We start from the raw sequence: 23,938 nt of genomic DNA on the forward strand, positions 1-23,938 counted from the left end.
GGAAAGTAAATAAAGGGCCAAACAAAAAACTATTTCGAATAGCAAGGTAGCTTCCATCCTGTACATGCAAGACCGTCACACAGCATGTCATCGGAAGAACCCCATGCATCTATATCCTTTCCAGATGGCTCACATGTCCGGTCGTCCTCCACTGGTACTTCATCTGTGAACACAATCGATGCTACCTTATCCAGACCGAACTATATTAAGAAACCGTCCCTGCACATTATGTCGACATCTACGACGTCGACTACGACGGATCTAGTGACAAACCCAATTCTGAGCAATATCTCCGTGCCAAAAATAAGCCCCCCCACATCATCCTCGATAGCAACAGCGACATCAACAAGTCACGTGACCGGCACTGCGTCGCATTCGAACATTAAAGCTAATGCTAACACTAGTACCAGCGTGAATAAGAAAAATTTGCCGCCAACAACTAGTGGGAGGATACCCTCTAGCACCATCAAGAGATATCCGAGTCGCTATAAGCCTTCTCACTCGCTGCAGCTGCCCATTAAGAACGACTCCAACTTTAAACGATCTAGCATATATGCCTCCAAATCCACTGTTACTGCTATCCCCATTAGGAACAATCGGCCAATTTCCATGCAGAATTCCTATGCGCGCACTCCTGACAGCGATCATGACGACGTTGGCGATGAAGTGTCTTCGATAAAGAGTGCCTCTTCTTCGTTGACCGCATCCCTGTCCAAGAGTTTCCTGTTCGCATTTTATAACAACCGCAAGAAGGACAAGACCAGTAACAATGGTGTCCTCTCAAAGGAATATTGGATGAAGGACGAGAGTTCTAAAGAATGTTTCAGTTGTGGTAAAACGTTTAACACTTTCAGAAGGAAACACCACTGCAGGATATGCGGCCAAATTTTTTGCAGCAGTTGCACTCTCTTGATAGATGGTGATCGATTCGGCTGTCATGCCAAGATGCGAGTATGTTACAATTGTTATGAGCATGCAGACACATACGAGGACTCCAGTGATGAAGAGAATGATTCTACAATGCAATTGAATGAGCCAAGGTCTCGCTCTCGCTCTCGTTCTTCCAATACCAATCCATATTCTCATTCACATTCGCATTTGCATCTCATTTCACAGGACAACCATAACGGTACCGATCTCCATGATCCAGTAGCAGCAACGGATAACCCTCAACAGCAGAATGAGGTCTACCTATTAAATGACGATGACGTACAAAGTATAATGACCTCAGGTGAAGATTCTAAATTGTTCATTTCTACACCCCCACCACCACCGAAGATGGCCATCCCAGCAACAAAGCAAGGCGGATCGCTGGAAATCTCATTCGATTCGGAAAACGATAGGGCTTTGCATTATCAAGATGACAACCCCGGTCGCCATCATCACCTCGATTCCGTGCCCACAAGGTACACTATCAGAGATATGGACAATATATCACATTACGATACCAACTCTAATTCCACTTTGAGGCCACATTATAACACCAATAACAGCACTATTACCATCAACAACCTCAACAACACTACTTCCAACAACAGCAACTATAACAATACCAATAGCAACAGCAACATCAATAATCCTGCGCATTCCTTAAGAAGGTCTATTTTCCATTATGTAAGCAGCAATAGTGTTAACAAGGACAGTAACAATAGCTCTGCAACACCCGCTTCGTCTGCACAGTCTTCTTCCATACTGGATCCTGCCAATCGTATTATCGGGAATTATGCTCATAGAAATTACAAGTTTAAATTCAACTACAATTCCAAAGGTCCTTCGCAACAAAATGACACGGCAAATGGAAATAATGATAATAATAATAATAATAATAATAATAATAATAATAATAATAATAACAGTGCCAGCGGTATTGCTGACAACAATAACATTCCCTCAAACGACAATGGCACGACGTTCACTCTAGATAAGAAGAAAAGAAACCCACTGACAAAATCTAAATCTACGTCCGCTTACCTAGAATATCCTCTAAACGAGGAAGACTCTTCTGAGGACGAAGGTTCCATGTCCATATATTCTGTATTGAATGATGACCATAAAACTGACAATCCAATTAGATCAATGAGGAACTCCACAAAATCTTTTCAACGAGCGCAAGCTTCACTACAGCGGATGAGGTTTAGAAGGAAAAGTAAAAGCAAGCATTTTCCCAACAATTCGAAAAGTTCCATTTATAGAGACTTAAATTTCTTGACCAATAGTACTCCCAATTTACTTTCTGTAGTAAGCGACGATAATCTATACGACGATTCTTCTCCTTTGCAAGACAAGGCCTCTTCATCCGCTGCAAGCAGACTCACTGACAGAAAATTCAGCAATAGCAGTGGCAGCAATAATAATAGCAATAGTAATAGCAATATCAACACCGATCCTTGGAAGAGAATCGCTAGTATATCGGGATTCAAACTGAAAAAGGAAAAAAAGAGAGAATTAAATGAAGTCTCTCTTTTACATATGCATGCCCTATTAAAACAATTATTGAATGATCAAGAAATTTCCAATCTTCAAGAATGGATAACCCTTCTAGATGGCGCTTTGCGTAAAGTTTTAAGGACCATCCTGAACGCGAGGGATTTGAACACATTAGATTTTAGACAAACTTACGTTAAGATAAAAAGAATTAGTGGTGGATCTCCTCAAAATTCAGAATATATCGACGGGGTTGTCTTTTCGAAAGCATTGCCGTCGAAAACAATGCCACGGCATTTGAAAAACCCAAGGATACTATTAATCATGTTTCCACTGGAGTACCAAAAGAACAATAACCACTTTCTAAGTATAGAGTCCGTCTTTAGGCAAGAGCGCGAATATTTGGATAAACTTGTTTCGAGATTAAAGTCATTACATCCTGATATTATATACGTCGGCGCCAATGTTAGTGGGTACGCGTTAGAACTATTAAATGACTCAGGCATTGTCGTACAGTTTAATATGAAACCACAAGTCATTGAAAGAATTGCCAAGCTAACAGAAGCAGATATTGCCATTTCTGTGGATAAGTTGGCTACGAATATTAAGATGGGTGAATGTGAAACTTTTGAAGTTAAAAGCTACATTTATGGAAACATCAGTAAAACATATACATTTCTTCGGGGCTGTAACCCAGAACTTGGTGGAACAATTTTGTTAAGAGGTGATAGTCTTGAAAACTTGAGAAAAATCAAACAAGTCTCTGAATTTATGGTCTACGCAATTTTTTCATTGAAGTTGGAAAGTTCATTTTTTAACGATAATTTCATACAACTTTCTACAGATGTTTATTTGAAGAGAGCTGAATCCAAAAAACTGCAAGTTTTCGAAGGTTATTTTGCAGATTTCTTGATCAAATTCAATAACAGGATTTTGACTGTATCACCAACGGTAGATTTCCCCATTCCCTTTTTATTGGAAAAAGCCAGAGGCTTGGAAAAGAAGCTCATAGAAAGGATCAATCAATATGAAAGCGAATCTGATTTAGATCGGCAAACGCAACTAAATATGCTTCAAGGCTTAGAATCGACTATCACTAAGAAACACTTAGGAAATTTAATAAAATTCCTGCATGAAATGGAAATTGAAAATTTAGAGCTTGAGTTTCAGAAGAGAAGTCGTCAATGGGAGGTTTCATATTCATCATCACAGAACTTACTTGGTACGGGCTCACACCAGTCTATAACAGTTCTCTACTCAATGGTTTCAACAAAGACTGCCACACCTTGCGTTGGCCCTCAAATTGTTACTATTGACTATTTTTGGGACAGTGATATTTCCATTGGTCAGTTTATCGAGAACGTCGTGGGAACTGCCAGGTATCCCTGCCAACAAGGCTGTAATGGTCTGTATTTGGATCATTATAGAAGCTATGTTCATGGGTCAGGAAAAGTAGACGTTTTAATCGAAAAATTCCAAACTAGATTACCAAAATTAAAAGATATTATCCTCACGTGGAGTTATTGTAAAAAATGTGGGACATCTACTCCGATTTTACAAATTAGCGAAAAAACCTGGAATCATTCTTTCGGTAAATATTTAGAAGTCATGTTTTGGAGTTACAAAGATAGCGTGACAGGAATTGGGAAATGTCCTCATGATTTCACTAAAGATCATGTCAAATACTTTGGTTACAATGATTTAGTGGTTCGACTAGAATATTCTGATTTAGAAGTTCATGAATTGATAACCCCACCACGCAAAATAAAATGGAAACCTCATATCGACATCAAACTGAAGGTGGAACTATACTATAAGATTCTGGAAAAGATCAATAATTTCTATGGGAGTGTCCTAAGTCGGTTGGAACGTATTAAATTGGATAGTATGACTAAAGATAAAGTTCTTAGTGGACAAGCTAAAATTATCGAATTGAAGAGCAATGCTACAGAGGAGCAAAAATTAATGTTGCAAGACCTGGATACTTTTTACGCAGATAGTCCTTGCGATCAACATTTACCATTGAACCTGGTTATCAAATCTCTATACGATAAGGCTGTAAATTGGAACTCTACATTTGCGATATTTGCAAAAAGCTATTTGCCTTCTGAAACTGATATTAGTCGTATCACGGCCAAGCAGCTGAAAAAACTGTTTTACGATTCTTCAAGAAAAGACAGCGAAGACAAAAAATCACTTCATGATGAAAAGGCGAAGACGAGGAAACCAGAAAAGAACGAATTACCGTTAGAGGGATTGAAAGATGTCGAAAAGCCGAAAATTGATAGCAAGAATACGACAGAGAATCGTGACAGAACGAACGAACCACAGAATGCCGTGACGATAACCACTTTTAAAGACGACACTCCAATTATTCCAACAAGTGGTACTAGTCACTTGACAGTTACACCTTCTGCATCGTCGGTTTCTTCTTCTTTGACCCCTCAAACCGAAGAACGTCCGCCAATAAGCAGAAGTGGAACAGGTATATCTATGACTCATGATAAAAGCACTAGACCTAACATAAGAAAAATGAGTAGTGATAGTAGTTTATGTGGACTAGCATCACTTGCTAATGAATATAGTAAAAATAATAAGGTGAGTAAGCTAGCTACATTTTTCGATCAAATGCATTTTGATGCCCTGTCGAAAGAATTTGAACTGGAACGTGAAAGGGAAAGATTACAACTTAATAAGGATAAATACCAAGCCATACGATTACAAACATCCACACCAATTGTGGAAATTTATAAAAATGTCAAAGACGCAGTTGATGAACCGCTTCACTCTAGAAGTTCAGGCAATAATTTGTCATCTGCGAATGTTAAGACTTTGGAGGCACCTGTGGGAGAACATTCCCGGGCCAATAATTGTAATCCTCCTAATTTAGATCAAAACTTGGAAACTGAATTAGAAAATTCCATTAGCCAATGGGGAGAAAACATTTTGAACCCCTCTGGAAAGACCACCGCAAGTACTCATTTAAATTCTAAGCCAGTAGTAAAGGAAACTTCAGAAAATCCAAAGTCAATAGTTAGAGAATCAGATAATTCAAAGTCGGAGCCGCTTCCACCTGTAATAACAACAACAACTGTCAATAAGGTAGAATCCACTCCACAACCTGAAAAATCATTATTGATGAAAACCTTGAGCAACTTTTGGGCAGATCGATCTGCGTATTTGTGGAAACCCCTTGTTTATCCAACCTGTCCTTCGGAACACATTTTTACTGATAGTGACGTTATAATCCGCGAAGATGAACCAAGTTCCTTGATCGCATTTTGCTTAAGTACTTCTGACTATAGAAATAAAATGATGAACTTGAATGTCCAGCAACAACAGCAGCAGCAAACAGCAGAAGCTGCTCCTGCCAAAACAGGAGGAAACAGTGGAGGAACTACGCAAACCGGGGATCCTTCTGTTAACATTTCTCCCTCAGTTTCTACAACTTCTCATAATAAGGGGAGGGACTCAGAAATTTCATCCTTAGTAACCACCAAAGAGGGCTTGTTGAACACCCCTCCCATTGAAGGCGCCCGAGATAGGACCCCACAAGAATCACAAACGCATTCCCAAGCAAATTTAGATACTCTTCAAGAATTAGAGAAAATTATGACAAAAAAAACAGCCACACACTTGAGATATCAATTTGAGGAGGGTTTAACGGTAATGTCATGTAAAATTTTCTTCACAGAACATTTTGACGTGTTTAGAAAGATTTGTGATTGTCAAGAAAACTTCATTCAAAGTTTGTCAAGATGTGTTAAATGGGATTCCAATGGGGGGAAAAGTGGGAGCGGGTTTTTAAAGACTTTGGATGATAGATTTATTATAAAGGAGCTGTCACACGCAGAACTGGAAGCCTTCATAAAATTTGCACCAAGTTATTTTGAATACATGGCACAAGCAATGTTCCATGATTTGCCCACGACTTTGGCTAAAGTATTTGGGTTTTATCAAATTCAAGTAAAAAGCTCTATTTCAAGTTCCAAAAGTTATAAAATGGACGTTATCATTATGGAGAACTTATTTTATGAGAAGAAAACAACAAGAATATTTGATTTGAAGGGTTCCATGAGAAATAGACATGTCGAACAAACAGGTAAAGCTAATGAAGTGTTGTTGGATGAAAATATGGTAGAGTATATTTACGAATCACCTATTCATGTTCGCGAATATGACAAGAAACTTTTAAGAGCTTCTGTTTGGAACGACACATTATTTTTGGCCAAAATGAATGTGATGGATTATTCCTTAGTCATTGGTATTGACAATGAAGGGTATACTTTGACAGTAGGAATCATTGATTTCATTCGAACGTTTACATGGGACAAAAAACTAGAAAGTTGGGTCAAAGAGAAAGGCCTAGTAGGGGGGGCCAGTGTGATCAAGCAGCCTACCGTTGTTACACCAAGACAATATAAAAAACGTTTTAGGGAAGCAATGGAGAGGTATATTTTGATGGTTCCTGATCCGTGGTATAGGGAAGGAAATTAATACATAAACGTGTACAAGTTATATTCTGTAACTTTTTTTTATACACTATCACGCACATTAGTGTTCTTTAACTTTCAGTACCTTAGTAGTTATCAACTATGAAAAGGTGGTTCAATGAATGTTACGAAAGGTTTATTATAGAAGGATAAGAAGCAAAAATTTAAAAAAGAAATGCGTCACAGACAGGATTCGAACCTGCGCAGGTAAAACCCAATGCCTAATTGCTTTTCTGAGGAAATAGCAGGGCATCGCCTTAACCACTCGGCCACTGGGACAGAATCTCTTGGTTTGTTCAATGAAGTAAACTATTTTGTTGTAAACATAATGGGTATGTTTAACGGCGAGAGAAAACTATGCGAAATTTGGTATAATTGTTGTGTTTCCATTGTTGTTAAAGGCATTAACACTAAGTTTACAGAACATACTAGAAGTTGTTTTCGGCAACATAGGAATCTACAAAAGGGGATGGATAATTCTACATAATAATATTATTATTTCCCCTTTCATTGTTGACATAATGTTATAAATTCGTACTCTATGTTGCTGGTGTGCTTATGAACGCTACAATCAATTTTTTCATGCATACTTGAGGTAATAAGATGTCGATACTTTTATGGTGTTTATGAACATGGCAATACCCGTTACCACTCGTGTTGGGTGTAGGTACAGCAACACTAGATTCCGAATCACCCCCGTCATTGCCACCATACTACTGTAGCGATATGGCGAGTGTGTATCATTGTTGTTTTGTCGTTGGCCATCTTCAATATAATCAATATGAAAGCCAATCATGCATTTTGAAAAGATAGTCTCGCGGTCGGTGTTGAGGAACTTTTCATTGCCTACGTCGAAATCAAATTTTGAAAAGCTGTGGCTAGAGTTAAACCTAAAACAGTCATTACTATTCGAAAAATTTGACGCTTACGTTCAGGTTCTGAATCAATCCCTTTCCTCTACACTTAAGTTTGGTTGTGGTTTATGTTACTACTACATCGCTCGGTTGCAAACAGACGTGTATAGCTTTTAGGAATACTGTTGTTCAAGATAGAGCATTTGCATACCTTATCGAGGTTCACTATCGCTGCTACATTGGCATAAAATTGAATTGTTAAGGACGGCCAATACTATACTTGCTGCCACATTGGTTTAATTCGTTCACTATGATTATGGTTGCAACAGGGCAGTTTCTATCGTGATCATTCGCCACATACTTAAAAAGATAAAAAAAGTTAAACGACTAGACTAGGAGTTATGCAGTATGAGCTGCAGCTCCGCAACTACAACTAGATTAAATACTGGGGGGGCAAAAAGATAAAGTGAGTATCTTGAGCAGGAGTTCCCTTGACATATTAATCTGTAAATTTGTTTTTTTACTGAATTTACTACTTAATAGTAAAGATGTGGTGCTATTCTCACTTTTTATTAATTTTTGTTTCCTTCGTGACTTCTTTTGCACATAAGCTCCCAGCTAATAACTCAACGACTAATGGAGGTACCGACGGAATAGCTGTACCAGTTATAGAAACTACTATTGATTCAGGGATGTATTCTGAGAACGGTACTGATTTGATGACACCCGAAGATCTTCCTGATTTGCTATCAGATGGTATAGTATTATCTTTTGCTAATACTACAGAAACGGGCTCGGATTCGGACTCCACGTTAATTGACAGTGAAGATCTTCGGAGATGTATAGATATGCCGGACCGCTCATGCTCTGCTCAACGAGGCAATTTGTGTTCATACAGTTTTTGGGATATTCCTTTCAGTTTCTTGAATACAGTCCATGATATATTCGGCATGACTAATATGGGTAATTGCGCAGTTATGGCTGGTGATAAGGGTGCTTTTTATTATAAATACTATCCTGTTGAACCTAACTGCAATTCAACTATACACCAAAAGACGATTGACGATGCTTTACAACAAGCAACTGAACAACTGAATGGTGACTTTAACAACATGTATTTTTTCCATGTCAACCGTGGTGGATTGTGGCAGGGTGATATGATGGTTGGAACTCGCGTCTTTACCTGGTTTGCTGGCGCCAAGTGGGCTGAACATAAAGGTTCCATAGAGGCAGGTTTCACCTCGTAGTCCCTCATTGCAGGAAGAGAAGGCATAGCAACACAGTATGATAAAGCAATGCATTTGGTTTATAATTGTTAATAAAAAAAAAAATAATGGATAATTACATTGAGGGGAATTTTTCCGTATGTATATGATAACGTATACATACGTATGCAGCTTAATCCACACTGAGTTTTTACTTGTAAACGCTAAGGTCAAAGGGCAGATAATGGATTCCAGACTAGGAGTGCATATAAATGGACACTTGGATTCTTCATTAGATGGTCACTGTATCAGATCTTAGCAATTTCTTTTGTAGGATTGGTATAAATGAAAAGTATGCATGTACCCATGCGATATGATATTAATATGTATTTCTCATTATTTATGTAGTTTTCTAACAATATATGGTGATATGAATGGCCACCATTATTCTGTTTAATATCAAGTAATGGACAAAACCTTTCTTTTCCTGATTGATGTAGTTCACTGTAACCTTCTTGTTCGTGGGCACACTTACTTAGATATTTCCTTGCGCAGTTATTATACTGAATTTAGAGAAGCGACGCAATATTTCTACGTGATATCTATAAAAAAGAATACTTCACTTATGCAAGCATCGCCTGGCTGTAATCTTTGCTTCAGACCATCTGACACATGTACACAGTAACACATAGCGAGCTATGAAAAGATGATGGTGAGTTCGTGGTATGGCTACGTAGAAGATATGCGATTCATGCACTACCACCGCTTAACGTAGTTATCCGAATGCATAAATTAGACTAGTATGTGACAACGCTAAACATGCGTTCCCCAGAACCACCTGCGGTTGTTGAGAGGAATAGGTTTTGCGCTTGTCTATGGACACTTTCTTGAACTCAATCCAACTGAGCAATACTTAACAATATTGCGATTACTTGTTCTTACATAAAGAGTAAGAAATACTTGCGAAATAAACGGTAATCAATCAAATTTAGGGTCATAAGTTGTATTCGCACAATATGCATAAGCACTGACTCAAGAAAGAAGATGGTTTTCGAATGGGGAGCTAGCAAAAAGAGTCACCCCTAAGTATAAAAACTGAATTACAAAGCTCTTCGACTACTTTCTGCAAGTAAATCATTCGGAAGTGCGACAATATAATGACAAAAGACGATAAGTTACTTCTATTAATTGAACTTTAAGTATTTGGCTTTTATTTTTTTTTTTTCATTTTCTTACTCGCGCTTTTCTTTATTAAGGGCTTTCTCAATTAGATGTTAATAATGTCATAAGGCATCGTTATTCCGCTTTATATTGGTAACTCAGCAGTGGTCATTGCCTTCGTTCACGACCCTCCCTTATTAATCAGTTAGTAATAGTGTTCCAGTTAACTCTGTATCCTTTTCTTCTTCGGCCTGACAATGTCTGATTCATCACCTACTATCAACTTTATTAATTTCAATCAAACCGGAACGTGTATTTCCCTTGGAACGTCGAAAGGTTTCAAAATATTCAATTGTGAGCCCTTCGGAAAATTTTATTCAGAGGACAGTGGGGGCTATGCTATCGTCGAGATGTTGTTCTCCACCTCGTTACTAGCCCTCGTTGGGATAGGCGATCAACCTGCGCTTTCACCAAGGAGATTGCGTATAATCAACACAAAAAAACATTCTATTATCTGTGAGGTGACTTTCCCTACTTCTATTCTGAGTGTGAAAATGAATAAGTCTCGATTGGTGGTACTTTTACAAGAGCAGATTTATATTTATGATATCAACACCATGAGACTATTGCATACTATAGAAACAAACCCTAACCCACGTGGCCTTATGGCTATGTCTCCTTCGGTAGCCAACAGCTATTTAGTGTATCCATCACCACCAAAAGTTATTAACTCCGAAATTAAAGCTCATGCCACCACAAACAATATCACATTGTCAGTTGGTGGCAACACAGAGACCAGTTTCAAGAGAGATCAGCAAGATGCTGGCCATAGTGACATTAGCGACTTGGATCAGTATTCGAGCTTTACTAAGAGGGATGATGCGGATCCAACAAGCAGTAACGGCGGTAACAGCAGTATAATAAAGAATGGTGATGTGATCGTATTCAACTTGGAAACATTACAGCCAACCATGGTCATCGAAGCTCATAAGGGCGAGATTGCTGCAATGGCAATTAGTTTTGATGGGACACTAATGGCTACCGCCTCTGATAAAGGTACTATCATCAGGGTCTTTGACATTGAAACGGGTGATAAGATCTACCAATTCAGGAGAGGGACGTACGCGACAAGAATTTACTCCATATCATTCAGTGAAGATAGCCAGTACTTGGCGGTTACCGGCTCTTCCAAAACCGTGCATATCTTCAAATTGGGGCATTCAATGAGCAACAATAAACTAGACAGCGATGATAGCAACATGGAAGAAGCTGCAGCCGATGATTCATCGCTCGATACCACCAGTATCGATGCGCTGAGTGACGAGGAAAACCCGACAAGACTCGCAAGAGAACCATATGTGGATGCATCAAGAAAGACAATGGGTAGGATGATACGTTACTCTTCTCAAAAGCTATCCCGAAGAGCTGCCAGAACATTGGGTCAGATTTTCCCCATCAAAGTTACATCGTTGTTGGAATCCTCGCGCCATTTTGCGTCTTTGAAACTTCCCGTTGAAACCAATTCCCATGTAATGACCATATCAAGTATAGGCTCTCCAATAGATATAGACACATCCGAGTATCCGGAACTCTTCGAAACTGGCAATTCCGCAAGTACAGAGTCCTACCATGAGCCTGTTATGAAGATGGTCCCCATCAGGGTCGTTTCCTCGGATGGATACCTATACAACTTTGTTATGGACCCGGAGAGAGGCGGCGATTGCTTAATATTGTCACAGTATTCCATCTTGATGGATTGATCACGGAAGTGTCTCGCGCTGCCTTCCGTACGTCACAACGCATACACAATATAGTTTATATAAACTCCTGCGTATAATCTATCCTTTTGCATAATATTTTCGTCACCATTATCTTGTTGCGGTGTTTTTATTTAAAACAATAGAACTCGCCTAAAGGGGAAATTTTCGATATAAAAATTCAAAAAAATGGCTTTCATGGATCGAGTATTTGTTTGTCGAAAAAGGATCACTGGAGTGACGTTACTACGCTACGAAGCCTCCTTCCGGCTTAGCCCTGTTGATTACGAATTTGGATCAGTTGGTATTTGATTCCTCGGAAGAGTTAACTTCACGCGGGTAAATCACTTGTGATGCGGTATATTCTCTATACGGCTAATAGATGAATCAGGGTGTTTTAAAGTGCGTATAAACCCTTTTGCTATTTTCGTTTATATAATTGGCGTTGATAAAGAGCCAATATCTATTGTTGCTACATAGAGGCAGCTCTCTTAGCAAAATAAAAATACAAAAAGTTCGACATGGGCTTCAGTAGCGGTAAATCAACTAAGAAAAAGCCTCTGCTTTTCGATATCAGACTTAAAAATGTTGACAACGATGTAATACTCCTCAAAGGTCCTCCAAACGAGGCCCCCTCGGTGCTTTTATCTGGTTGCATCGTTTTATCGATTAACGAACCCATGCAGATCAAAAGCATATCATTGAGACTTTATGGGAAGATACAAATAGACGTACCATTAGAGAGGCCCCAGGACGCTAGTTCTTCGTCGTTGTCTTCATCGCCGCCAAAGATCAGAAAGTACAACAAAGTTTTTTATAATTACGCATGGGATAATGTTAACCTCAAGGAGTATCTGAGTGGTTTAAGAGGGCAATCTGGCCTTGCGGGCAGTAGCTCATCAAGTAATATCTTGGGCACTCGCCAAAGAGCTCAGTCCACAAGTTCCTTGAAGTCTTTAAAGGGGTCCTCCTCACCCTCTTCATGTACTTTAGATAAGGGCAACTACGATTTTCCCTTTAGTGCTATTTTGCCTGGTTCGTTACCAGAGAGCGTAGAATCTTTGCCAAATTGCTTCGTGACATATAGCATGGAATCCGTTATTGAACGCAGCAAAAATTATAGTGATTTGATCTGTAGGAAAAATATTAGAGTTCTGAGAACCATTTCACCCGCAGCAGTGGAGTTATCAGAAACTGTTTGTGTAGATAACTCATGGCCCGACAAAGTGGATTATTCTATTTCAGTACCCAACAAAGCCGTAGCTATTGGTTCAGCCACCCCTATAAATATTTCCATTGTACCTCTTTCGAAAGGTTTGAAATTGGGCTCAATCAAAGTCGTATTATTTGAGAATTATCAATATTGTGACCCCTTCCCTCCAGTAATTTCTGAAAATAGGCAAGTGACAGAACTAAATCTTGAAGATCCCTTGAACGAGTCATCTGGAGAATTTAATGGTAATGGTTGCTTTGTAAATAACCCCTTTTTTCAGCCTGATCATTCATTCCAAGACAAGTGGGAGATTGATACCATCCTGCAAATCCCGAACAGCTTATCAAACTGTGTGCAAGATTGTGATGTCCGCTCTAACATTAAGGTTCGCCATAAGCTCAAATTTTTCATCATCCTAATTAACCCAGATGGTCATAAATCTGAGTTAAGAGCGTCCTTACCGATTCAACTTTTTATTTCACCATTTGTGGCACTTTCAATAAAACCATTGTCATCCTCGAATTTGTATTCGCTTTTTAGCACCACTAACCAGAAAGACGAAAACTCATCACAAGAAGAGGAAGAGGAATATCTGTTTTCTAGATCAGCATCAGTCACAGGGTTGGAATTATTAGCGGATATGCGTAGCGGTGGCTCTGTTCCTACCATTTCAGACTTGATGACGCCCCCAAATTATGAAATGCACGTATATGATCGTCTTTATAGCGGTTCTTTCACTCGCACGGCTGTGGAAACGTCTGGAACATGTACTCCTTTGGGAAGCGAATGTTCGACTGTCGAGGATCAGCAACAGGATTTAGAAGATTTACGTATACGGTTGACAAAAATTAGAAATCAACGTGACAATCTAGGGCTACCACCGTCTGCCTCGTCTGCTGCCGCTTCCAGATCGCTATCTCCATTACTAAACGTTCCAGCACCAGAGGATGGCACGGAGAGAATCTTACCTCAGAGTGCTCTTGGTCCCAATAGTGGCTCTGTGCCAGGAGTACATAGTAACGTATCACCTGTTTTACTTTCAAGATCCCCAGCCCCAAGCGTGTCAGCCCATGAAGTGTTACCAGTGCCCTCGGGCTTAAATTATCCAGAGACTCAAAACCTGAACAAGGTTCCATCGTATGGCAAGGCAATGAAATATGATATCATTGGTGAGGACCTTCCTCCTTCCTACCCTTGTGCGATACAAAATGTGCAACCAAGAAAACCCAGTAGGGTACATTCCAGGAACTCTTCGACAACATTGTCATCTTCTATACCAACTAGCTTTCATTCCTCTAGTTTTATGAGTAGCACTGCTTCCCCTATTTCCATAATTAATGGCTCTAGAAGTAGTTCTAGTGGGGTATCTCTTAATACACTTAATGAGTTAACTTCGAAAACTTCGAATAACCCATCCAGTAATAGTATGAAAAGGTCACCAACAAGACGGAGGGCTACTTCTTTAGCTGGGTTTATGGGAGGTTTTCTATCAAAGGGTAACAAACGATAGTCGCCGATATTGTTTCGGCTCGTGCATTAAGCTTGTATAGTTTCATATAGAAAGTGATGTATATAGCATTTACGCACTCTAACTGGCATTTTAAAGAAAAAGGGATAAATGCAATGTTTGGCGTGCGGCAGTATAAGTTCAAAAAAATCCACTGCATTGTTGAAAAGAGTCAGGTCGATCCTGCTATTGGTTTTCAGTTTGAGGGATCCTTTGATTTGCTAGATATCATAAGATAAATGGTCCACCATAAAGTAATTAAATCTTGAAATTAAATTCTTATTCCATTAGAGACAGAGAAACTATTCATTGTACATTCTCCAAATGTGGTGATATAAACACTACATTCGCTAAATTACATTATATTATTTCGAGCTTTGTCTTGTTTATATTTAGTTACGTTGGGATCAAGTTTTAAAAAACTAGATCTGGAGTGACCAAAAAAAAAATACCCAGCGTAAGGTAAATATTATGGATATGCTTTGGAAGAAAAGAATTTTGAGACTTACACATTATTCGGCACAGTAGGTACTAGAAAGCATAGAATCACATTCGCCTTTAAAGACATTCTTTTTTCTTGCTCCTTCTATGGACTGCGACACAATAGTTGTTTTTGTGTCGTACCGAAGAAAAAGCCTTGTGCAGAAAGCAAAAATAGTACACTTCTAGCCTTGATTACCAAGAGTTATGACAAAAATTTGCAGTTCAGAGTATACCTTAAAAACTGTTCCTAAGGTCAAATAAAGAGGAAAATAATCAAACTAATTATTCATTAATTGAACGAACCAATAATAACGAGAGAATCAGTATCACAAAAAAAATTTCAACCTACAAGAGGAAACATGTATTCTATTTCAAACAAAAAACCTTCTATACTCAGTATGGTTCCCCTGAATATTTTGAAAAACCAGGATTTGAAAGTAAAAAAAGATCAAGAAAAGAAAATATCATTTAACCCCGTAGTTACTCCTATTAGGCCAGACGACTACCACGAAAAAACATCCAGATCGTCAAGTTCGAGCCATTCTGATTCACCTGAATTTTTGAGAATTAACAACAACAAATCCGGTCACAAGAATGGAAAATTGAAAAGTTTTGAAAGTAAAAAACTAGTTCCGCTATTCATTGGTGACCTCCATGAAACAGTTACTGAAGAAACTTTAAAAGGGATCTTCAAAAAATATCCCTCTTTTGTCTCTGCTAAAGTTTGTCTTGATTCAGTGACAAAAAAATCACTGGGCCATGGTTACTTAAATTTTGAAGACAAAGAAGAAGCTGAAAAGGCTATGGAAGAATTAAATTACACGAAGGTTAATGGTAAAGAAATTAGGATTATGCCATCATTGAGGAATACAACGTTTAGAAAGAATTTCGGCACTAATGTCTTTTTCTCTAATCTACCTCTAAATAATCCATTATTAACAACAAGAGTATTCTATGATACGTTTTCTAGATATGGTAAAATTCTATCATGCAAATTAGACTCTAGGAAAGATATAGGATTTGTTTACTTTGAGGACGAAAAAACTGCGAGAAATGTGATCAAAATGTACAATAATACCAGTTTTTTTGGTAAGAAAATTCTATGTGGAATACATTTTGATAAAGAGGTCAGAAGTGTTCCAAATTTTGAAACACAAAAATCACGATTAGATGCGGAAACAATTATTGAAAAAGAGCAATCTTTGAATGAGAAACACTCCAAGGGGAATGATAAGGAATCTAAAAATATTTACTCTTCATCCCAAAATTCTATATTCATCAAAAACCTTCCAACAATAACTACAAGGGATGATATTTTAAATTTCTTCAGTGAAGTGGGTCCAATTAAGTCAATTTATCTATCCAATGCCACTAAAGTTAAATATCTTTGGGCATTTGTTACATATAAAAATAGCAGTGACTCAGAAAAGGCAATTAAACGCTACAATAATTTTTATTTCAGAGGTAAAAAGCTTTTAGTAACCAGGGCACAGGATAAAGAAGAAAGAGCCAAATTTATAGAATCTCAAAAAATATCTACACTTTTCCTGGAAAATTTAAGCGCTGTCTGCAATAAGGAATTTCTTAAATATTTATGTCACCAAGAAAATATTAGACCGTTCAAGATTCAGATAGATGGATATGACGAAAATTCTTCTACATATTCTGGGTTCATCAAATTCAGGAATTTTGAAGATGCTACGAGAATATTTAACTTTTTGAATAACCGTTTAGTAGGAGGAAGCATCGTCACGACATCTTGGGAAAGACAAAATAATGCACCTAAATATCATGATGGTTATGGAATGCGCAATATACACACCTCTTCTCATCCACAAATTACCCCATATTACCAGTACTCACATGCGAATAGTTTGAACTCCCCACACATGAGAGATCTTTCGTCAATGAATAGCAGCACAAGATCACTAATAAAGAATAAAAATTTCAATAAGAAAGTTTTGGAAACATTCGAAAAGCAAGTAAGAAGAGGTATAGATTTCATGAGATTTCCAAGTGCCACTAGAGACGAAAATGTGCACGGAATAGCTGAGTATATATTCGACACTTATTGGAATCGCGATGTGTTAATATTGGACAAATTTTTATCGTTGCTAAATAGTAGTCCATATCATGAAGGTGTATTGCAAAAACAAATTGAAGAGGCTGCAAGCTCGTTAGGATTTAAAAGATGAATGTCTCTTTGTTAATTTAGCTAGAGTTTTCCTTATTTATTTTTTTTATTTACACTAATTCAATCTTTTTCGTTATATTTAGATATTATTAAAAATTATTATTATGGAAAAAATTCTTAAAAGGATAGACAGAGGGACGCCGTCTGCTATATGATATGTATTTAGGTCCGAGTGCTGATAAACTGTAAGGCAAAAGGTATAAGTGTAAATCAATAACGTTTCTCGTATTCTTTACTCTCCTTCAAATTTTTTAAACTAGTTCAACGTAATTTGCTGGGAATATACCTTCTCTACCGTTGACTCTTCCGGTCCACCAGTCATTTTGAGAATCTGATTTTTTCAAAATTGTGATCACGTCACCCTTTCTGAATGGTAAATCTCCGGACTCTTCTCCTGCAAAGCTATATAATGCCACGGCCTTTGGAGAAGACGTGGATGGGGATGTTGGAGCAGTGAATCTGCCCTGACTAGTTTGCGGTGTTGAAGCGGACGAGATTCTAGATTTAGAAAATCTGTTCGACAAGTCATCGACTTCACGGTCTTTTGTCCTATCTCTTCCATTCCCGCGTCTATACCCGGATTCATAATCATCATCATAATCATCGTATTCATCATCAGCCCAACGATTTCTTGAAGAACGAGCCCTTGACTGAGCAGTTCCTGATCTTCTGTGGCTGGCATAATAACTTGAAGCTCCAGATGGGTCATCCAATTTACCACCACTACCGCCACTGTTGGTAGGAGCCAGTCTTGAATTCCTTGAATAGCCAGTACCATAATCATCATCGTCATCATCATCGTCGAACGTATAACGAGAACCGCTTTGGGCTCTTCTCCTTGTGGATCTTGTGTTAGGTCTAGTGGAGGAAGCATCTGTAGAACTGAATGAACTAGGAATGTCATTATAGTAATCGTCGTCGTCATAGTAATCGTCTTCGTCGTCATCGAAACTGCCACGACCACCGTTGGAGGGTCTGTAATTAAACGCCCTGGACTCTAAAACACGAAACAATGGATCAACTGCTGGAGGCGGTCTTATCCTACCAGACAAAATCATTTTCGCGGTACAATTGTCACCATAAAATTTTCTGTTAGCCTCTCTTCTTTCTATAATAGCCGAACCTTCCACAGAAACCCCTGCAAATAGACCTTTACTCTTAGAATAGGCAAAAACTGCAGCCACACCACCGGCGGAGGCTGATGCAGCTGCTTCTGCACTTCTACCAAGAGGCCCAGCAGAAACGGAGACGTTACCACCCAACGTGATGGTCCCAAATTCAGAAAACGACTTAACAGCATCCTGAGTATTTAAAATGAAAACAAAATCAGTCAATTCTATACCAACCATCCCACCGGCACCAGCACCTGCCATGGCAATGGCAGATGGAGCTGACCAAGTACCATCCTTTAATCTTGCGACAATCACACCAGAACCAGCTCTACCTGAAAATAGAAAACCTGCTTTTAAGATCGTTATGATAGCCAACCCTTTAGCTCTTTTCAAAACGTCTGGAGGAATGACTTGGTCCGCACCAAAAACTTGGTTTGGTTTGACAAAACTAGCCAAAATCTTCGCTGCTTTTCTTTATTAATTGTTTATTACTAGTTAGTAAATGATGAACAAATTAAGGGAGAACTTTTTTAAAGGTTTCCCAGCCAAACCCGTATAAAACATACTTTGTCTCACTCTTTAAACTCCTTGGAATAGGATTGTTAATACCCATTGCGTGTGATACAGCTTTTGTTTTTGATTTCTTTGCCACCCGTGATCCAAAGCCGTTCTAGATTTCTTCGATAGTTTATACTCTTTCATGTTGAACTTCCAGATGCGGCCGAGTCGGCGAGCAAACAGGGTGCTGCTACTAAACGAACAATAAAGAAAGACAATTTGGGCACCCAATATAAAATGAGCAGTCAATTCAATCAATTCAGTGTGAAATTTTTTTCTTGGAAAGATCATTCACTTCTACACAGCTGTACATGAGTTTATATGACAGTTTTTTTTTATGTACATCCAGTTCAAGATAATCAGATTATATATTGGCCCAAAAGGGATCATTAACGAATTGCGAAATGGGTAATCTCTTTACAGTTAACAGATTCTCTGGTGATTGGCTTTCCTCAAGGTAGCAAATATACTCTAATTGTAGCACGTCTACTATGTATTTCTTTACCTTGTCATAGCACACACCCACTTGCGCCACGCCGTGTGCGTCATCACTTAGAACAAATCTGGATCCACAGTGCTTCTTGACCAGATTACATAAGGTTTTGCTGGGGTACGGCTCCTCGAGGCGCTTTCTTAATGCGGACGTATTGATTTCAATTGCGCCGCCATAGGAGTCTATAAATTGTAAATTTCTTACAACTGCATCGTATATTTCTGGCCATTCACTGATGACGTCCAGTGAAGCTACAGGAACTCCGGTTTCTTCGTTGCAGTTGCCCGATTTCTGGTTTACTAGCATGTCATTGGGCAAAAATAATTTGTAAAGGTCGAAGTGACCCACGACCAACGGTTTAATATTGATCAGCATTTCGTACTGTGATTGGAAGTAAGACAGGAGAAAATGTTTCAAATTATCATTGAAGGAATGCAATGAATTGTACCATTGTTGTTGGTCGAAATCAATAGGGATCCCGTTGACGTGATGGACCGAACCCACACAAAACTTCAAAATATCATTATTCTCCTTCATGAGTCGCTTTGCATATTCGATATGAGCCATGTCACAACTTTCGATCTCCATTCCTATAATGAATTTAGTCCGCACATCGGGTCTATCAGCATAACGAGTCTTGATTTCTTGCGCATGACTCATGAAATTCTTGAACGATGTTTCTAGCTTGGTTATGACTTCCTCAGGATTCTTGCCCAATGACTGCTCTTCGGGGTATATAAACTTGGCCTCAATTCTTGGTATGTGCTCTGTCAAACAGTACGTGTGAAAGTTGAGGTTGACCACTTGATCGACCACGGAATCCAAAGGGTCCGTACCGTGGGCACTATAGTCACCGGAGTGTGAATGGTGTGAGTGCATGACCTCGAGGATTTTTACTGAATTGTACGTATCAAGAAGTACTAAAATGTGTTTGAAAGGGAAAGATTGTACGGGAAATGGAAAATGTACATATAATATCCAGTATCATTTGAGTTGATAGAGATTATCTCTATAGATAGAGAGATTTGACAAAAAAAATAAAAAAATTTAAATGGACGAGTCCGGAATCGAACCGGAGACCTCTCCCATGCTAAGGGAGCGCGCTACCGACTACGCCACACGCCCGAACGTTTGTTGAAATCTTCCAAACAGAAATGATACAGGTTTACTTTACAGCAAGACATTAGTAGTTTCATTAGCTTATCAACATGTATGAAACCGGCAAGATTGAAAGCTTGATTGCCCTTGACGAGCTACTCAAATGTGTAAATATCTGCACAATCAGTTTACACTCATGTTTCCGCGCTTTTACCCTCCATCTAGATTAAAATCTTATATGGATTATTTGGGATAAATAGCATTTAGTAAATCAAATTGATAAAAAAAAGAATAGCATTTAGGTATGCAGAATATACTAGAAGCTGTCCTCACTGATCCTGAATCCAAAAAAGAGAATTCTACGTAATAATATTATCACCTCTTCCTCCATTTTATATGCTGTCATTCATTATCCTATTCCATTACCAATCCTTGCATTTCAGCCTCCATTAAATCCGATGGTTGTTTCTCAACTTTTATGCCATCTTCTTATACCCATATAATGATATATTAGTAGGAAGAAACACTAATCGATAGATGATAATTATCATTTACCTACGCATTCGTATTATCGTATTCGCAGCTAGAGGCCAGTGCAACCATATAGATATTGCTATTAACTTCATTGTAGCTAAAGCACCCTGGGTGTTAAGGAGAAACATCAATAAGAGAATAGTTTGTAGTATTCTGTGAAATTTTCGGTGACCATGGTCTTCAAGGAGAATTCTTTAGTATATTCTATGTATCTATAACTAATTTCCAAAAAATGACATGTCAATCACTTTCCAGAGCTATAAGATATATTCAGGTTTATCCCAAAAATATTTACAGAGAAATAACCCTTGCAAAACCTTTTGGTACACGAACAGGCCCCTTTAAAAGTTTCTTGGCAGTTTTTTTCGTCTTCCTTCTTTTCCGGCCATAGCATCGTTTGCGGATCGTTCAAACTCCTATTATCCGATGAGCTACCCAACTGCCCTCCCATTAGGTAGTGGTTATTAGGGCACTTATTGTCTCTTGTGGTGTTGTAGTAATGGTTAATATAATTTTCGAGCAAATAGAGTGCAACTTGCGGTTCGAGTTCAATAAGATTAATATCCCTCAATGACTCAGGAGGTCCATTCCAGGGAATAGAAAGTAGTGCAGTTGCATACTGTTCATTAGTACCGTCTCCATTTTTGCCTCTGAGATTTGATGGCGGAAAAGCGACACATGAATTGTTGACCTGGAGTGCGCTCACTGTTACAATTAGTAAGGCCACGGTAATTGCTACTGCATAGGGCGTCATCACCTTTTCGAAATTTGACACTGCTAATTTGGCGCCAGTATAGAGTTTCTTTCTCTTGAATCCAATGAGATCATTATCCTAGTATAGAGCTTGTAAGTCCAAGCTGCACTTAAATATACAACGATCAGAAAAAACTCGTATAGTCTGTTGAAAATGCAACACGTATACCTCCGGAGAAGTATCTTTGGTTTTGATTTGCCGCGCAGCCTGTGTAAAATGGCGCACACAATCACGTTACTTGAATCTCAGTTCAGAAGTTTCTTTCAACACAGCCAATTGCATTTAGTCTGCTATGCTTAATATTGTAGCTACTACGTGGCAAACATAGCTGCCCGAACTACTTTATGCGTACGTGTCCACAGCAATTTGTATAACGACTCAATCAAAATTCTCTCAAACACCTTCATGGGAATCTGTCGACAATGTAATCAGATCTCAGCCCAATTGCCAGTATGTGTTCATATCTTATTCCGTGGCCGCCCCTCCAAAAAGCTTCAAAATACACTCACCAGGCTTACTTCTTGTTGGGAGAAGAACCGTTATCGTTCACTTGATAATATTCCTACCAGTATGTTGTCCTATATGGAGTCATGAGCATACATGGTGCAAAATTATGGAATTAGCGCAATGAGTTTCAAACAGCAATTTGATCTTTTTATAAACACTGAAATGCCAGAATTGATAATGTAATAGGAAAAAAAAATGAAAAGATTCAAAACCGAAGATAAAATGAGATTATTTTTTTCTTTTATGTAGAAACATCGATTCGCTTCTGTGGGTTCCCATATCCTCGAGGAGAACTTCTAATATATTCTGTATAATTAATATTATAGCATTAACAACGGTATAATCTCAGTCATTATCCCAAAATTCACCTATTTTCCCATCATACCGATCTTTGCGAATACTTGAGCATGTAAATCAGAGATTCTATGTAACAGCTGCCCAGAAACCAGAAAACGTCTCTTAACCACTTCCATTGTTGGCATGTTGAAACCTCCTGCCGCCTTGATCATCCTTCGACTTAGGGAAGAATCTTAACAAATGAAATTTAACGTCAACGCGTAATAGAAAAAAAGCCTTTCGCGTACTGTAATCAGTAATAATACATAAGGAGATGCCAGCTACAACGGACATCAACATATATCTATGTTTACATATTAGGGTTCAACAGAATATAAATCGTTGCACAAAATGAAAGCTAGGAAATCGCAGAGAAAAGCGGGCAGTAAACCAAATCTTATCCAGTCTAAATTGCAAGTTAATAATGGTTCGAAATCGAATAAAATAGTCAAGTGTGATAAATGTGAGATGTCATATTCCTCGACATCAATAGAAGATCGCGCCATCCACGAGAAATACCACACTTTACAGCTGCATGGACGTAAATGGTCGCCGAATTGGGGTTCTATAGTATACACAGAGCGAAACCATTCAAGGACGGTGCATCTATCAAGATCGACAGGGACAATAACGCCATTGAACTCCTCACCTTTGAAAAAAAGTAGTCCGTCTATTACCCATCAGGAGGAGAAGATTGTATATGTGAGACCAGATAAGTCGAATGGTGAAGTCCGAGCCATGACGGAGATAATGACACTAGTGAATAACGAGCTGAATGCGCCACACGATGAGAATGTCATTTGGAACAGTACCACAGAAGAAAAAGGCAAAGCGTTTGTATACATAAGAAATGACAGGGCGGTCGGAATAATAATTATAGAGAACCTTTATGGGGGCAATGGTAAAACATCTAGTCGTGGACGTTGGATGGTTTATGATTCTAGAAGATTGGTACAGAATGTGTACCCCGATTTTAAGATTGGCATATCGAGAATTTGGGTGTGCAGGACAGCAAGGAAGTTGGGTATCGCAACCAAATTGATTGACGTTGCAAGAGAAAATATTGTTTACGGTGAAGTTATTCCTAGGTACCAGGTAGCATGGTCGCAACCCACAGACAGCGGTGGAAAACTGGCTAGCAAATACAACGGCATTATGCATAAATCAGGCAAGTTACTATTGCCGGTATACATATGACTCTTTCGAAAAGACAGCGAGAAGGGACACTGGAAAAATGGCATAAAACTTTTCAAGG

General features: G+C 38.6%; 9 protein-coding genes and 3 non-coding genes across 12 annotated transcripts, besides 3 other annotated features; 6 read left to right on the plus strand and 6 right to left on the minus strand.

Annotated features, from left to right (window-relative positions):
* Positions 1-84: 84 nt before the first annotated feature.
* Positions 85-6,921, plus strand: FAB1 (1-phosphatidylinositol-3-phosphate 5-kinase; the record flags this gene model as incomplete). The annotated part of the gene is made up of 1 exon (NM_001179984.2): positions 85-6,921. One exon carries the CDS (start codon positions 85-87, stop codon positions 6,919-6,921), a length of 6,837 nt encoding a protein of 2,278 aa, NP_116674.2.
* Positions 6,922-7,095: 174 nt separating this feature from the next.
* Positions 7,096-7,196, minus strand: YNCF0009C. Its single transcript is given in 2 exon segments — positions 7,096-7,140; positions 7,160-7,196. It is a non-coding gene; the product is annotated as a tRNA-Ser (tRNA).
* Positions 7,197-7,267: 71 nt separating this feature from the next.
* Positions 7,268-7,437: a long terminal repeat (Ty1 LTR).
* An 882-nt stretch (positions 7,438-8,319) lies between these two features.
* On the plus strand, positions 8,320-9,018 carry CSS2 (Css2p; the record flags this gene model as incomplete). The annotated part of the gene is made up of 1 exon (NM_001270745.1): positions 8,320-9,018. The coding sequence occupies one exon, from the start codon at positions 8,320-8,322 to the stop codon at positions 9,016-9,018; it is 699 nt and encodes a 232-aa protein (NP_001257674.1).
* A 1,376-nt stretch (positions 9,019-10,394) lies between these two features.
* On the plus strand, positions 10,395-11,897 carry ATG18 (phosphoinositide binding protein ATG18; the record flags this gene model as incomplete). Its single annotated transcript, NM_001179986.1, has 1 exon — positions 10,395-11,897. The coding sequence occupies one exon, from the start codon at positions 10,395-10,397 to the stop codon at positions 11,895-11,897; it is 1,503 nt and encodes a 500-aa protein (NP_444297.1).
* Positions 11,898-12,415: 518 nt separating this feature from the next.
* ROG3 (Rog3p) lies at positions 12,416-14,617 on the plus strand (the record flags this gene model as incomplete). The annotated part of the gene is made up of 1 exon (NM_001179987.3): positions 12,416-14,617. One exon carries the CDS (start codon positions 12,416-12,418, stop codon positions 14,615-14,617), a length of 2,202 nt encoding a protein of 733 aa, NP_116677.3.
* Positions 14,618-14,881: 264 nt separating this feature from the next.
* RUF22 lies at positions 14,882-15,396 on the minus strand. Its single transcript, NR_132174.1, has one exon. It is a non-coding gene; the product is annotated as an RUF22 (non-coding RNA).
* Positions 14,978-15,088: an origin of replication (ARS607; Highly-efficient autonomously replicating sequence on Chromosome VI; activated very early in S phase in >85% of cell cycles).
* A 60-nt stretch (positions 15,397-15,456) lies between the features above and the next one.
* Positions 15,457-17,292, plus strand: PES4 (Pes4p; the record flags this gene model as incomplete). The annotated part of the gene is made up of 1 exon (NM_001179988.1): positions 15,457-17,292. The coding sequence occupies one exon, from the start codon at positions 15,457-15,459 to the stop codon at positions 17,290-17,292; it is 1,836 nt and encodes a 611-aa protein (NP_116678.1).
* Positions 17,293-17,542: 250 nt separating this feature from the next.
* On the minus strand, positions 17,543-19,016 carry LSB3 (Lsb3p; the record flags this gene model as incomplete). The annotated part of the gene is made up of 2 exons (NM_001180865.3): positions 17,543-18,875; positions 18,970-19,016. The coding sequence occupies 2 exons, from the start codon at positions 19,014-19,016 to the stop codon at positions 17,543-17,545; spliced, it is 1,380 nt and encodes a 459-aa protein (NP_219497.4).
* Positions 19,017-19,325: 309 nt separating this feature from the next.
* HIS2 (histidinol-phosphatase) lies at positions 19,326-20,333 on the minus strand (the record flags this gene model as incomplete). The annotated part of the gene is made up of 1 exon (NM_001179990.1): positions 19,326-20,333. The coding sequence occupies one exon, from the start codon at positions 20,331-20,333 to the stop codon at positions 19,326-19,328; it is 1,008 nt and encodes a 335-aa protein (NP_116681.1).
* Positions 20,334-20,506: 173 nt separating this feature from the next.
* Positions 20,507-20,579, minus strand: YNCF0011C. Its single transcript has one exon. It is a non-coding gene; the product is annotated as a tRNA-Ala (tRNA).
* A 751-nt stretch (positions 20,580-21,330) lies between these two features.
* Positions 21,331-21,840, minus strand: ULI1 (Uli1p; the record flags this gene model as incomplete). The annotated part of the gene is made up of 1 exon (NM_001179991.3): positions 21,331-21,840. One exon carries the CDS (start codon positions 21,838-21,840, stop codon positions 21,331-21,333), a length of 510 nt encoding a protein of 169 aa, NP_116682.3.
* A 664-nt stretch (positions 21,841-22,504) lies between these two features.
* Positions 22,505-22,721: a long terminal repeat (Ty1 LTR).
* A 313-nt stretch (positions 22,722-23,034) lies between these two features.
* On the plus strand, positions 23,035-23,880 carry ECO1 (Eco1p; the record flags this gene model as incomplete). Its single annotated transcript, NM_001179992.1, has 1 exon — positions 23,035-23,880. The coding sequence occupies one exon, from the start codon at positions 23,035-23,037 to the stop codon at positions 23,878-23,880; it is 846 nt and encodes a 281-aa protein (NP_116683.1).
* Between the last annotated feature and the right edge of the window lie 58 nt (positions 23,881-23,938).

The sequence above is a fragment of the Saccharomyces cerevisiae genome, chromosome VI (genome assembly GCF_000146045.2).
Source record: "Saccharomyces cerevisiae S288C chromosome VI, complete sequence".
NCBI lineage: Eukaryota > Fungi > Ascomycota > Saccharomycetes > Saccharomycetales > Saccharomycetaceae > Saccharomyces > Saccharomyces cerevisiae.